Genomic DNA, 16414 nt, shown 5'->3' with positions numbered 1-16414 from the left:
TCTTGGCCCATTTTGCACGCCTGTCTTCTGTTCTGAGTTCTATATAAATATTAGGGAAACTACGTGGTATAAGTGAGTATGTGAATTGGAATTCATGCTATGTTCTAACTTAGGTTAGATGTAATACTTTGACGGGGATTAGAGTAATCATTATAGAGTGGGTCACCACATTTTTGAGACACCCAGTGTAGAGAAAGAGATGAAGGAGTGATCAACCTGATAGGAGATGAAATTTTATCGACTCAACTTAAATAATATTTTTATTCAATAGCAGTAAAATAAATTTTGTGAAATTTTTCAAAACCTAGTATTATTTTCAATGGAATAGACAAGTACTTTTCAAGATGAAGTATCTCGGGGCTCTTTTGCTCCTGTGGATCATCACTATTGCATCAGCTCAGGGTAAGTGAATTTTTATATAAAAATCTGATAAATCGAAATAGTTTTAAACATACTGAATTACTCCTCCGTTAAATTCTAGAGCAGGGGTGGCCAACACGTTGATTGCGATCGGCCGGTCGATCACCGCGTCTTGAATAGCCGATCGCGTCGCCACGTCTGAGAATTTGGTAACATACCTCAAAATATTGCTTTGAACCAGTTTCATGCAATATATGTTGTGTGCTTTTAAAACAAAAATAACACAGTAATGTGTGCATGTGCAAATTACGATGAAGTCAGTATGCACATAAAGTATTTGAGCATGGGCAAGGCAGATAGAGCATATTATTACATAACAAAGTACGATTTTGGCGCTGCAAAATTCAAAAAATAAACTTGCCGAATATCGTGTGCCTCGACTGACAAACGATCGCACAATAAATTCTGCCGTGTGCGAACACATTTCACGTGTAGTGGCATCAGAATTCCCAATTCTTTCTAAATTCAAGCGAGCAGCTTGAGCAGTCATGTAACATTTATGGTTTGTGAATATTTATTTTTTGCTGTTCAGAAAATACATGAATACTTGTTTAGGCTTTTTGAGAAATTTTCAACACTTATATTCGGCTAAAAATTAGGCAGGTCTTAATTCTGAATTGTATGATTTGAATAAATTTCAAACAACCGATGAACTATTTACTCCGGGTACAATTATATAATAAAATTAACAAATTGAATGGGACGTGAAAAATACGAATTTTTGACGATTTCATTAAAAACGCGCTCAATAAACTAAGATTATTGGCAGCGGCGGAAGGATTTGTATGCATGTGTGTCTCTTCAACTATCTACATATTCAAACTCCTTTGTGTATGACCGTATTACCCACCAGTCGATCTCGAGCTATTTTGACGATTTTATTTGATCTCGATCCCAAGTAGATTGGCCACCCCTGCTCTAGTCTAGAGCACTGTTTGCACACTCGAGTTGTGATGGTGACTCAATAAAAGTACTTCATCTTTAAACCAAATTCTTAGAAAATTATTAAATATGACTAAACTTCTGTTGGTGTTCGAAATGCAAACTTTTCCTTAGAGATAAACGATGCCCGATTGTTTAGTCCGAAACTTGAATCACTCAGTCATTGCTCTCATACTACATTGTAGATTTATCAGTCAATATTCCCATAGAAAATAGGAGTTTCTGTCCCCATATTATTTACAACGCAAGTCGGCCATAGCGAAGCCACAAAATAACTAATACGTAAAAATTTAACGAGATTAGAAAGATATCGGATTTTTATTACTTGTATTTTGTATTTTGACAACGTGTGAATTAGCTCCTCATTTGTTATAAGCAAGAGAATGTAAAAAATGCTTTCTATAATAATTTACAAAACAAGAACAAGCGTTCGCTGAAATCGCGATATTCTAAGAACAGGTTCGCCCGAACCTCCTGAATGTCACCACTGATTATAGCAGACAGGTTTCGGTAATGAAACTGTAAAACTAGTTTTGATTTAGATTGCAATTAACAAATATATAACTGATGATACTAAGAAATTAGATGATTCAAATTGGTGCCTTCACGATTTTTTTTTAGATTCTTGGAAAGAAAAATGTGTTGATGGATTCGAACTACTTTTTTTCAAACAGAAAAAATCTTACAACCACGCCAAATCATCCTGTGAAGAATTGGAAGGTTACTTGGCTAAAGTTGATAATGAAAGAATGACGGCAGTTATTAATTCAACATTCAAGTAAGTTGAGATCACTATTTTGATTTTATTTTAATTCATTTAAAAAGGAATATTGTGGGTATGGTAAAATCAATCAAATTGATTTTCGACTTCCTGACCTTTAATGTTGTGCTAAAATCTAGTGTATAAAGAAAGTGTCAATCTCACAACATTCCCAAAGATATATAAAAACCAAAACTTTTCAGATATATTGGATCTCCGCTCTAGGTGACCCTTATTCTCAGTCGTTCTGTTTGACCGTGTATCTGTCTGTCCATCAGCGGAGATCCTGGGCGCCTACTGGCTTGTTGTTATATATTTCAGTGTTGTGTAAGCTATTTTGTGTGTTGCACTTTAGAACGTTTGGGGTGAACAAATATTAAAACATTAATTGGAATATAAGAACCCTCAAATATTATTTGTAGACTCTGTAATCGGTATTTTACTTTAAAAATTACTCCAATTTCTAAAATCGCAATAGTTTAGTCGCAAATGAAGGCAACAGGATGCTTTCAGATGAAAATGATTGAACCCAAGTTGTTCCTGAAGCAACTTCTGCTTCAGTATGGTTGTCTCCAATTAGTAGCTTATCAAAGGCTTATCAAATAGCGCGGATAGATCGTACCGCCGTTCAACTTTCAGCATATATTGACACAATGGCAATAAATTTGACTCTTTTCCTTCGACTCCCGACACGGAATTCAGATTTTCGAACTCAATTTTGGCATCAAAAAGTTCCACTCCGGCTCTGAATCAAGTGAAAACACACCAAACTCCGCCTCTCCTATCCTTCTCACGACGGATAGGGGTGTGTGCAACGTAAAACTCTGAGCTATAAGAATGCCTTTTGATTTGCCTGGTTGTTTGAGACTGTTGAATAATATTATCATGTTATTGCACAATAATCTGCTCAAATGGATAAGTAATAAGTGAGACTTTTGAACCACTGACTGTCAATAAATATTAATTTATTTTGTTACGATATAAAAGCATACCTAAAAATTAGTAAATTTATCTGATATAACTATATCTATAGTATATTATTATTCAATCTTCTTAGGTGCGATTTGAATTTTGTTAAAAAATCTCAGTATTTGTATAAGAATGCATCAACACCCTCATTTTTGATGACATTTAGATGACAGAATGCAAAAATGTGTCACAGGTTAAGGTAGATTAGGTTGGACGAGGAAAAGGTCAGGTTTTAACTGGGAATGTAAGTCTCAACTGGCGATAAAATTCGGACTTGACAGGACTTACAGTCATGTCACTCGGTACCTACATGCACCCATTATTGGTATATACGTATTAAACTTTAAATACTTTGAAGAACCCAAAACTTATTTATGTGCAGAAATGCATATACGACGATATCAATCGTTTATTTGGGTAGTGTAATCACAATTAATTAATGTTCTTATCTGAGGAACGCAATGTACAACAATTAAAATTTTATTTATTTTTTGTTTTGGCGCCAATTCAAAATTTGATCTTTGATAAATTTTTGGGCGATTGCCGATATTTTGTCCATCTCGCCCACCATACTCTTTCTATTTTATTTAAGAGCTCCGGTATAAAAAAAAAACTAATAAAATATATATATTCTTAGAATACAACGTGAGGTTAACACCTTTTACATCGGAGGAAACGACAGAGCTATAGAAGGAGATTGGAAATGGCAAGATAGTACTGATGTGAACATGAGAGGAGAAGCGGGATATCAAAACTGGTTTGTTCATTGTTCATTTCATACATTGGCTTGGAGTGACGGCTTTCGTTTTTATCTCAATTGTATTGGCAATGTACGGTGATAGGCATTGGAAATCTCCTGACTAGTAAAAACGAGTTTATTGTTGATAAAAAAAAAGTAGCTGTTTAACAAAATTCATTGGTCAAATATGAATTTAAATATTTGTAATAAATCTGTGAATTTTATAATATGCATATTAAAAATATATATAAGTTCGTAGATTTGATCTGGTATACCCAGTAGTCTCACATTTCACGACGACGATTGGAAATTTTACATCTTTCCCTTTTAAGTATTTCTAAACCTCACCTGTTTACGAAATAGTTGGTTGTAATAGCAAGCACAGTAGATCATAAAACAATAATGTTTAACATGGTTAGTTTTGAATGTCTTCATTTGTTAAATTTTGAAAAAAGTAATAATTTAAGCAATAACACTGGTCTTGTTACGACATTTGAATTTATCAGGAAAAATAATCAACCAAATGGTGAGACTGAACAAAATACTGCTGTTGAAGACTGTTTGGCAGTTGGCAGACAAACGTACCTGTGGGTTGATGTATCTTGTGATGAAAACTTTTACTACATTTGCCAGAAAGGTAATATTACTTCATGATTGTTTGTTATAATTTCTCTTCCAATAAGAATTTAAATAAACCAGTACGTAAACTGTAATTTAGTACACTGCAAGTGCAAAAATGCGCTTGAATAATAAAGTTCACAGACGTTTTGCCCTCGGCCTTTTTAAATCACTAGGTGGCATATATCGGTTTGAGGGATGATTTTGACTTCCCGTTAGCCGTGGAAGTTTATAAAAAAGTAAAAATAACAATATTATATTCACGAATATTTATGGATATTTTTACGGATATTTACTCCCCACAGTAGTGACATAGACCGAAAACCTGCGACCCCGGTACAACCATAATCATAGAACAACCTAATCTAAGCCCAAGTGTCGAATGAATCCGTTCGTATTTATATATTATTATTTTTAAACTCACAGGAAGAATGTAAAACAAAACTATAACTTAAACCGTCTTGTGGTCTGAAGAATCCGCAATGTCAGGGGCTAAAAGTGTATACCGAGTAATATTGATAAAACATTTTTTTTATTCTACTTTATAGTTAAGTATATAGTAGCAACATACTCTGATATTCATGGATCTCCACCCTAGAAAACTATTGTTCTTGTCGTTCTGTTGATCTGCATGATTGTCCGTCGGCCTGTCTGTCTTTGTGTTTAGCTGTACAGCGTTTAACTCTAAACTGTTGGACCGATCCGACCATTTTTCATCTCCTTGGGGAATCCGTAGAAATTTTAGTGAACGTGATTAATTATTAGCTGCAATATACCGCCCACAAAAAGGTTTCGACGAGACGCCCAGCTCTCAAATGAACTGGCAGTTTCGGTATCTCGGTCACTGCAGTACATTGTTGTTGTAGGTTCAATATAGCGAGGATGTGACGGTTTACCGAAGTGCGGCGGACTTGTGTATCAGCGGAGATTCTGGGCACCCACCTGCTTGAATTAGATAAAATTGGGAATGTTCTTAGTCTTAACTAATTTCTACGCCCATGTTCCGATCATTTTTGTAATTATTGATCGAAGGGAAGATACTTTGCGTTGAGAAATAAAAGTATAAATAATAGGGATTTGAAAGAATTAGACCGAACTTTTTAAAAAAAATTGTCAAGAACCAATATCTTATTGAGCTAAATTCAATTCGGGTTATATTGAGATATTAGTAAATAATTACGGAAATACAATTAATTCTAATAAACCCGATCAAGCACATACGTCGCGCCAAAATCAAATTCTGTGTTAAACTTATTGGTGACTCAGGAAAGGTCTAAATAGAATTATTTGATATAAAATCCAATTGATCATTCTATATGTTTAGTGGGTGCTCCCGAAGTATTCGTACCAAGATGGCGCACAACCTGAACATAGTATGTTTACCAGGTTGGGGTTGTTCAGATTGTGCGTCATCTTGGTACGAATACTTCCGGAGCACCGTTTAGTGAGCCTTTATATTTGATTTGAATAGATCGAAACCCATTCAAAGTTTTCATCTTTGCGCATACACAATCTACACCTAATTTTAAAAATAACTATTGCTTAAATATATTGAGCATAAAAAATATGAAAGGTTAGATGCGGGATAATATCAAAATGTATTATAATATTCTGTTGGACATATCGCTGTAAAATAGAAAGCATTATCACAGTTCGCTATATGACGTGTTTCGTCATATATATTGAACGCCATTTCAAAATCGCTTCGTGTACCCTTTTCGTACAAATACAATCTAACACTCACCATGACCAAATTATGTTGTCTCTAAATAAATTAAAGATCTTGAATATGAATTGGGTAGACTGTCAATTTACTTAAACTGGGATAGATTTGGTATCCAAACGAATGCTTGTCTGAGAAAGTGTGGTAGAAAACGGCTACTGGAACCGATCATTTTTATATGCTCCGAATGTACGTCGCGCAATAGTAATTCAGAATAATAAAAAATTGGCCTTTTGTTTTGAAAGCCCAGTTTGTTAAAACTGATACAGAGACGGCCAAGTGTGACGGATTAGAGAATAGGTATTTTGAATAAAATAACTGATTTAATTGCGACACAATAATCGCTAATGACCAAAGAAAAATAGAAAAGCTTTTGGTGTAATTCACGTTATTTGTTAACGAAGAGAACGAAACGCGGAAGCTGAGCTTAGCGTCGATGCTACCTACTTGAGCGTAAGAACTGCCCCAAGCTAGTACTATATTTAAGGTCTACCACACTATAGCGTGCAATGATGCGTTTTACGTTTATGTTTGGCCTCTCAGACTATTCCGATTACTAGGTGGAATGTGGCCGTTTGAGCGAAGATTTTGACTTACAGTTGCCGTCGGAGTAAAACAATAATAAAATAATATATAGCTTAATTTACGGATATTTATTCATCACTCGAGCGCTATATACAGTAACCTGCGACTCTGGTACAACCCTAACCATGTACCCACCTAATCTTAATTATGCCCAAAGGTCCTATGAATTCGTGTGTATATATATATACGGTATATATTATTATTTTTAAACTCCCGGGGAGAATGTAAAACAAAATTATTAAACCGTCTTGTAGCCGGAAAAGTTCGAAATACCAGGAACGAAAAGACTGTACACCGATTAATATTGCTAAAACAATTTTTTCATTCTTCGCCATTATAGTTTGGTACGTGCTGCTATATAGTTGAGTACATAGTAGCGACACACTCTATTATACTACTGGATCTCCGCTCTGGGAGACCATTTTTCTCAGTCATTCTGTCTGTCTGTGTAGCGTCTAGCTATACTGTTGGGCCGATCTGGTTGAAATTTCTACCGTAGGTTATGCTGTCAACCCGACAATGTGCGTTTCATCGAAAATCTGGATTAGTGTTTCGTTTCCATGGCATCACCAAACAAATGGACCAATTGATGGAGGATTCCTTCATTTTCGCAATTCACAATGTGTCGCCATTCTCGTAAACAACCTCGATAATTAAAATTCCTTAATCGCTACCTTCCGTATATGTATATACTCTTTCGAACAAACCATTTTTACCTCTTAAATCGATGAACTGGGAAAGCCTTGGAAATTTTAGTGGACGTGATTAATTTTTAGACGCTTTTATAGTCTATAGCAGTGCTCTTCAACCTTTTTGTTATTGCGGAACCCCTGATATCATTTTTCGTTTTTTAGGGAACCCCAAATACCAAAAATAAAACAAGAAATACTCGTAACACAAAATGTTTCAAATATTCAAATATTTCTACTTCAACAACGAAACAGAAATAAGGTAACAAGCGTGAAATTCAATGACTAGGTTGTTCTTGCATTTCCTTTGCAATCTACTTGAATCGTTGCTCCACGTCGCACAAAGCAATTCTCATACTCATGTCTACACTCTTTAAAAACTTTTTTTTGTATTTATTAGTTGTTAAAGCAGAAAATGCTGATTTACACAAATAGGTATTGGGAAATTGACACAGAAGTTTTAATGCTTCTTTTGCAATGGCTGTACCCTCTTTGTGAATAGAAATCCAAAAATATTCCTTCTCATGTTTTTTGAAGGTTTCCTCCGAATTATTATCATTACGGATACCTAAGAGTCCTTCTTGCTGTTGCGCTCTAAGAAATTCATCCAAAAACGGAAAAGAAGAATAATCATTTTTTTGCAACATTACTGGCCCAGCAGTCAATTTTTCCTTTACGCAAAACCCCTATGGAACCTTATAAACTCACGGAACCCCACTGCATGTGTTGCGGAACCCTAGGGTTCCGCGGAACCCCTGTTGAAGAGTACTGGTCTATAGTCTACTCTATACCGCTCACCAAAAGATTACCGACGAAAAGCCCAGCGCTCAAAATGAACCGGCAGTTACGTTATCTCGGTCACTGCAGTACGCTGTTGTTGTAGGTTCAATTTTGCGTGGATGGTAACGGTTTACTGAAATGCGGGCCGACTCGTGTATCAGCGGTGATCCCGGGCACCCACTTGCTTGAATTAGATAAAATTAGGAACATTTTTATTCTTAACTAGTTTCTACGGCTATATTTTGACCATTTTTTAATTTTAATATTTGCGTGTCATATGATTGAAAGGGGAGATACTTTGCTTGAGAAGTATAAATAAAAGAAAAGTATAAATAATAAGCATTTGAAAGTGTTAAACATAACTTTTTAAACAGGTTGTAGAAAACCAATTCCCAATTGAGCTAAATTCAACTCGGTTATGATTGGATATAGAAAAATAATTACAGAAAATACAATTAATTCTAACGCCCGATCGAGCACATACGTCGCTCGAAAATCAAATTTGGTTATGACTGTTGCGTAACACGTAACGATGACTCAGAGAAAGGTCCGAGTAGACTTATTGATATAAAATCTAGGTCATCATATTTTATTCTTAGTAAGCCTATGAGGTTACATAAATAGCTTAAAGCTTTATCTTTGAGAGTGCGCAATCTAATCCTGATTTTAGAAATTATGGCTTAAATATATTAGGCATTGAGAATATGAAGGCTTAAATGCCGGGTTAGAAGCAAAATGGGTGCTCCCAAAGTATTCGTACCAAGATGGTGCACAGCCTGGACATAGCATGTGTACCAGGTTGTGCGTCATCTTAATACAAATACCTCCGGAGCGCCCCAAACTCTATTGTAAATATTATGTTGAAAGTAATATTGTAAAATATAAAGAATTATTACAGTTCGCTATTTGACGTGTTTTATCATATATATATTGAACACCTTTTAAAATCATTTCGTGTACAAACACTATTTAACACTCACTATGTCTCAATTATGTTATCTTCATAAATTAAAAAACTTAAGTACAAATTTATAAGAGTGTCTATTATCTGGTATCCAAACGAATGCTTGTCTAATGAAGTGTGGTAGAAAACGACGATCGTTTTCATGTGCTCCGAATGAAGAACTCGCACAGTAGTAATTCAAAATAAAATTTGGTTGTTTGTTCTGATAGCTGAGTTTGTTAAAACGATCTGATACAGAGACGGCCGAGTGTGACCAAACAAAAAATTTGTGCACTTTTAAATGAAATAAAACGGCAAAATTTTGGGAAAAATATCGGGCTACACCGGAAGGAATTTGTATAAATTAAATAGAATAAAATTAGCAACCATCTTAAAGTACGATTGGTCAATTGGTAGCGTTGAAAATAGATTTGTTTTTTTCGCAACAACAACAAGAAATCAGCAAAAAGATCCTCACGCTGATGGTTATGATCGTGTGGTGTCAACCTTGTATTCGGAAAAAAAGTTTTTGTGTTTTATATTCCTTAAAATGTAATCTGACTTAATATTGTGTTTAACAGTATTTCCGGGTCCCCATGTTAGAATACAAACCATTAAAGGAAACCAGAAAAAGTGTTCAGCAACAGACTGCAGCACTGCAACACAAGTTGAATGGCACAAAGCATCTAACAAAGTATCAACCGAAACTACACGGGGAGTTTATCAAACGATACAAACTGGATCAGCAACTTTGAATCTTCAAAACGCAAATATTGCAGATGCGGGATCCTATAGTTGTCGTTATCGAATTGGCCAAACCGAGAAAACTAAAACTGTATCATATGAAGGTGAATATAGTTACTAATATATAGACACGGAGATCGCGCATCGGTGCGGATACTATATAAGATGTTAGATGAGTCCCGAGTTTGCTGAAAGTTCGTTGGAAAAGCGTAATGAAGGTGACCAAACACCACAGAATAAAATATTTCCATTGTCCGTTACCCAATAGTTTTATTTGTCATCACAAAATGTACATAAAAAATTGAAATAGCGAAAAGATAATTTATTTATGTTAAACTTTAGGTGCTCCAAAAGTATGCGCACCAAGATGTCGCACAACCTGAATCCTAACTGGTACACACATACTATGCTCAGGTTGTACGCCATCTTGGTGCGCATACTTCTGGAGGTCCAATTTGTGACTTGTGAAAAGGTCATCAAGCAACAACACTCACACTCACCACATGACAATTTTGGGTGCGATATCGGGTCCATTGAATAGGACTCAAAACTAATATATAAAAGTAATAGTCTTTTGGCGGCTGGCATCTTTGACTACTGAAAATTTGAATCCGATTAGCCCTTTATCTGCGAAGAAAAGCAATGTTTAGCTAACAACAACAATCACCCCGACAATAAGAACAATTTAAAACGATCCCCATGAACATTTGAACATTTGGTTTCTACTCATTCTGTCCGTTAATTTTGTAGAGTGGGCACGGGCTTTGGCGAAATGATAGCTGACTGGTCAGTCGAAATGGCACGTGGTGGCCCAATATTCGCCAAAGTAATGGCTAAAATATCGAGCCAAAAACTTGAGTAAATTTAAAATGAAATAGAAGTAATAGAAGTCTATTACCACTTTCAAACCTACTTTAGGTAGTTGAAATTTTGAAATCGATTCGCCCTTTAGTATCGGAGAAAAACAAGGTTTTACTAACAACCGTATCTACTCTAATAACAACAACAACAACTAAAATTTTTCTAAATGGTTCATATGTGCACTTTGCCTTCAATGACAATTCTATTCATTCAATGGCTAGCCTTTCTTTATATTTTTAATTACTTTTCAGTGGCTGGAAATCCCACAATCCATACTATATCGAATAACACTTGTAACTCAAACTTGATCATCTCATGGCAACCACATACAAATGCAGTTGGGTTCCCGCACAAGTTAGTTTATATTTATAATTACATAAAAATCTTTTTTTTTCATGTTTTCACACTTCCTTAAAAACAAGGATCTAAGCAAGTCACCGATACTAAATGAAGCGGCATATTTACCACACCCCGTTTTTGCACCTCAACCAGTCCCGAGACGATCGTAAAAGATGTTAAGTTTTGTGCAAACTAGTTCTCACAGATATATCATTGTGTTGTAATCGATTTATATATTGTTTCAATGAAATGAAAGTTTGTCTTATATGAGCCCATTAAAGTGAGTGACTGCCAACACTGTAGTGTTGTATAATAGTCGACAGTAAATTAGGTGTTTATCACTTTAATAAATGTTTAGAAATACCTGATATCCTTTGGATATAGAGAATGCAGCTGTATACATCACGTTATAGTATCTGCTGGAGATAGATCTTGAGCTATATTGTGTTAGACCTTATTCTGTTATACTAGTTTGAGGTAGATCTAATGTTATAGTCTGATAGACTTGTTAGATCTAGATCTTACGGTATAGTGTGGTAGAACTTACACTATACTATAGCTTGAGGAAGTTGTTACGCTACAGTACCATCGACTCTAAGCTGAATTACACCAAAAGCTTTTCTATTTTTCATTGGGCATTAGCGATTGAAGTGTCGATTATTAAATCAGTTCTTTCCAATATATCAATGCAGTTTATGACTTTATAAAAAGAATTTTACCCAAAGGGCAATGTGCGCAATAATTACAAATATATAATGGATTTCACTGAATTTATTGTAAATTCTAATTTGTTTCATAGGATCGAAGTAAGGCCCACCACAGATGGATCAACAAGATGGGTGGATTCACCAACATCTGATAAACAGTCAACCACAATGACCAGTTTGTCGCCTAGCACAACTTATACAATCGAGGTAAGCAAACATGGTTCATTATAACGGTTAATTTGATTTCCTTTAATTTGTTTACAATCGGTTTTTCTTTACATAAGAGCCTCGATACAACACGAGCGCCAATGTATTTTTTACGGTTTCCCGCAGTGTGTGTACCACGTTGGGGTTGGCTCATAATTTTATTCCGATTTTCCTTTTTTTTTTTATTTCCAGTACGATTAAATTAATTAACTTCATATTGGTACACACACTTCTGGATCGCCGATCAAAGATCTTTTCATCAAAAATTTTCTCAGAATCCCAAAATCGGGCAATACCACGTCCGTTTAGTTTTGTATTTATATAAGTTTCATATATTGATTTTATTTTTCAGATAACTGCATGTGTAACGAAAGATAATTGTCCACCCAAATATGCTACCAGCCGAAGCTCAGAAACGGGCGGAGAAACGTTATCTGCTGAATCGTCGTTCATCAAACAGATCGACACAAATCAAACTTGTGTCATTGCTTGGTCATTTCCAAGCAAGGCAAACACTGGTGACCCGTATAACGTTGTAAGTAACGTATATCGATGACTCAATTTGGTTTATATCACACCTGAGAATAAGATTGAATAGTCTGGTATCCAAACTAAACCTCAACCGAGTTAGGTTACTCTATGATGAAAAATTTGCACTTCGGATACACACAATTTTGACTCCGTCATTTATATAATTGAATCTCATATTTAAATTCTTTCACTATAGCAGATACTTTTGCAGGTTCTGTTAAAACATTATGTTTTTAGTTCTCAGAAATGCTTAGAATATTGGCAGTTTTTGCAATAAGCAAAAGCAAAGATGGCTTAAGTAGAATTTCAATAGTGTTTCATCACATTACTGTTTCAATTGGAACTTTTAACTCTGTCTCTCGACTCGAGACAATAGCTTGAATGAGATTAAATCGGAAAATACCAAAAAAATTAATTTCGAAGCCTGTAATTAAATTTTATATGTGATATCATATACCTTTGGCGCAAGAATGCAAATTCTTTTATAAAGACTATACTTTACTTTATACTTTTTATAAAGACTTTAAATACCTTACGCGAAGCAAATAAATGGAAGTATTTTGCGTATGTATTGTCGAAACGTATGCCTCAGTAATTACATTACTTTTTTAACGAAGTGTTTCTTTTTACTTCACAGGAAGTTAACTTAACTTCGTATCTGGCTACATCCCGAGATTCCAATAAGCAGTTAAACACACAGACGTTCAATGTAACATCATCGTCGCTGCATTCCTTTGAACCAGACCCAAATCGCAATTATTCAGCTTCGATAAAAATATTCAATTGTGCCGGAGCGAGTCAAGCAATCGATTCTGGTGGACTTTGCACTGGAAGACCAAAAGGTATAAATATTAGTATTATAAAGCTAATGAGATTATAACCACTGACAATTGTAACTACAAAAAATCAAAAAATTAAATAATAACTTTCCGGGTTTAGTTTTGTGTAACACCTTATATGTAATGTGATCATGATACACAAATGGTATATTTTAAGAACAAAAGTAAAATGAATGAATATGAGTCACCTCGAAACTAAGACTTCCTCTTTCGTCAATCCAAAGTTATACCAAAAGTCAAAATAGATTTATTTGTGTGTGTATCGATAACATTTATCTTGACACTTATATTCACTGGTTGGAGTAGATTCACTGACTCGATTAAATACACTGCTAAATACACCGTCAAGAATGCTCTCATCATTGTGAACCGACATTGCCTTTCAGACTCAAAGAAAGTTATTCTACTTGAACCCTTTTTGCTTTTGCTTATTGCAATAACTGTCAATATCCCCAACATTTCTGAGAGATAAAAATATGATAATTTAACAGCACCTGTAGAAGTATCTTCACTTCAGCCTGTTGAAAACAATGTTATAAATGAAAATGGAACTAAAGAAATGACTTTGCCGCGACCAGATGAAACAAACGGACTCGTGAGGTACAATCAACCTAATTTGAGGATTTTTCGAGAATAAGTTCAAGATCGTATAAAACATACATTATTGCACAAAGCAATGTTTTGAGCTCTGAACTAGATTTTCTATGATGTTGATTGGAATATAACTGGACAAAAATTCCCAAGTAATCATTGTATATCTAGAGTTGATAAATATAAATATAATGTTGATGAAGAATTAATAAATCAAGCTTTTGATAAATTTCTATGTTCAAATTTTAGATGAAGTTTATATTTAATTTAGTAACACAAGCGACCCTTAAGGAGAATTTTTTTGATATTCATAAAAAATAGTTTTTCTAACTTCTTTCCATAAATTCGAACAGTTGCATGTTGGTGCTCGTTCGGAAAACTGGATCGGAGGTTGCTGCTAAAGTTTCATTGGACAATTTGAAAGAAGTGAACAAATCTTCAGAAGACGGAGAATATATTGCAATGGCCATACCAGTCACAGGGTAGTTGTGGAATTTCATTTTTATATATCCTCAAGGCTATATGTTTGGTTTAGAATTGTTTTGCCCGCTTGATGTTACTCCAAACTAACCCAATACAAAAAGGTACAAATTCAAATTTAGTTCTTTTAGTTCAAGTTCAATTCAACTTCCGGTTATCTGAGCTTTTGTTTACATTTTTAACATTATTACACCTGTTGCATTTATCATATTGGAAAACATTCTACTATTGTGTGAATGTCACGAATTTGACTAATTTATGTTGTGTTTTGTTGTGTAAATAAAACACAGATATCGCATCGAAGAATTTTGAACCTACCCCAATTAGACTTCCAAACGTGTCGTGTGGAACGTCGTACACATATCTTCAACAATATTACAGTTAATAAATCAATAAAAATATAAGTAGATTTTAATTTTCCAGAATCTCCCATTAACAAAACTCTTTGCGCTATGTTGTCTGTTTCTGTAAGGCAAACACATGCTAAGTCTGATACAACTCCATTGAATATTACAGAATGAACGAGCAAGAAATGAAAATCATTCTCGGAGACGAATCTGAGTCATCATGTGACGCAAACGATACTGGTATTAATAGTTCAAGGAAAAGGAAGAAACGATCAACACAGAACGGAAATGTATTTGTTGGACAAAATAATAGATTTATCAAAGGAGAAAAATACAAGTATGTGTATATTATATATATATATGTGTGTGTATATGTAAGTTTGTTCGAAGCAAGTTCTAGAGCCCTCCGGTAATAATAAATGCGTATTAAAATGAAAAAAAGCATAAAGTAGCCAATAACGCGTTAAAGGGTGATATGTGTGCTTGCTCGCAATAAAGGTGTTAAAAACGTTTGATAAGAGGCTTGAGGTAGTTTTAGTTGACAATTGACGTTACTTAATAAGACGAAGGGAATTACGCAGAGTCTGCAATACGAGAAAGAATCGAGTGACTGACAAGCCGAAATCTGTAGAGTACATGTATGTGAACTTGAAAATGGGCTATTTATTGTTCATTTTCATGATAAACACTAATGTTTAAATCCCATGTCCCATAACGTTTTTGATTTAAGTATAAAAAAGCGAAATATAAATATAAGACGTCGAGTATTATCAACAAAAAGTATAGCGAAATAGAATTTGGAAACGAAAATTTTAAAAATCGACAAAATATAATCACGAATTGAAGATATTTCAATTTTTTTTTTCAATAAAGGGGGAATTCAAAAAATAAATGTTCAAAAAAATGAAAATTACTTTACATTTTTGGCATCTGGAAATTTCAGTAGTTTTGTTGGAAAATAACCTTGAAGTTACAACTGAAGCTCAGTTAATACTTTGGATTATCGTTGAATATCCAATGATATCTGTACAAGGCAAATGCTGAAAACACAGGTCTATTATCGTAAAGTACTATTACTATATTGACTGATATCACGAGTAATTTGAATATGAATATTCTAGTACTCGTTACTACTTATCGATATAGGTATTTGTCTGTCTGTATGTCTGTTTGTCTGTATGTTCGTTAGATGCACGCGATATCTCACGAAAGCGAGATTGAATCTGCTCCAGATTTTGCATGTGCATTCATCTTATCTCGTACCAGAAGCCTATTGATTTTGGGCGAATTATGTCAAATAATTAGCGAGTTATTATTTAATTAGTAATGGAACACAAGGTGTCACTATGGAGTAAGAGCGCTGTTTTCGGGGATCCCCTAACTTTCGATCGATAAGTCTTCGGTCTCTGACCGATATTCTCGTTTGTATATCAAGAATGCCATAATAAGATTAATAATCTGTGACTTGACGTACGTCGATCAACAAAAGTCTGTCACCTCACTTGAGTTGTAACAAAATATGTCAGATATGCTGAACAAGAAAAAAAGTTTTGTATACTCTTTCTCGTATACATACATATACATCAGAAATACTTTCAAA

General features: G+C 34.6%; 1 protein-coding gene across 1 annotated transcript in view; it reads left to right on the top strand.

The window, feature by feature from the left end:
* The first annotated feature begins 280 nt into the window (after positions 1–280).
* Positions 281–16414, top strand: part of LOC144422926 (uncharacterized) — a 34832-nt gene continuing 18698 nt past the window's right edge. Inside the window, exons 1-12 of the mRNA XM_078112958.1 lie at positions 281–402; positions 1984–2140; positions 3729–3848; positions 4337–4467; positions 9750–10016; positions 11025–11127; positions 11912–12026; positions 12379–12561; positions 13195–13399; positions 13888–13996; positions 14341–14469; positions 14984–15151. Of these exons, the coding sequence (XP_077969084.1) occupies positions 345–402; positions 1984–2140; positions 3729–3848; positions 4337–4467; positions 9750–10016; positions 11025–11127; positions 11912–12026; positions 12379–12561; positions 13195–13399; positions 13888–13996; positions 14341–14469; positions 14984–15151 (1745 nt within the window). The 5' untranslated portion in view covers positions 281–344. The remainder of the gene's footprint in view (positions 403–1983; positions 2141–3728; positions 3849–4336; positions 4468–9749; positions 10017–11024; positions 11128–11911; positions 12027–12378; positions 12562–13194; positions 13400–13887; positions 13997–14340; positions 14470–14983; positions 15152–16414) is intronic.

This window comes from Styela clava, chromosome 1 (genome assembly GCF_964204865.1).
Source record: "Styela clava chromosome 1, kaStyClav1.hap1.2, whole genome shotgun sequence".
In the NCBI taxonomy this organism is placed as follows: Eukaryota; Metazoa; Chordata; class Ascidiacea; order Stolidobranchia; family Styelidae; genus Styela; species Styela clava.
The sequence above is the reverse complement of the archived record's forward strand: the minus strand, read 5'-3'. Positions and strand labels throughout refer to the sequence as shown.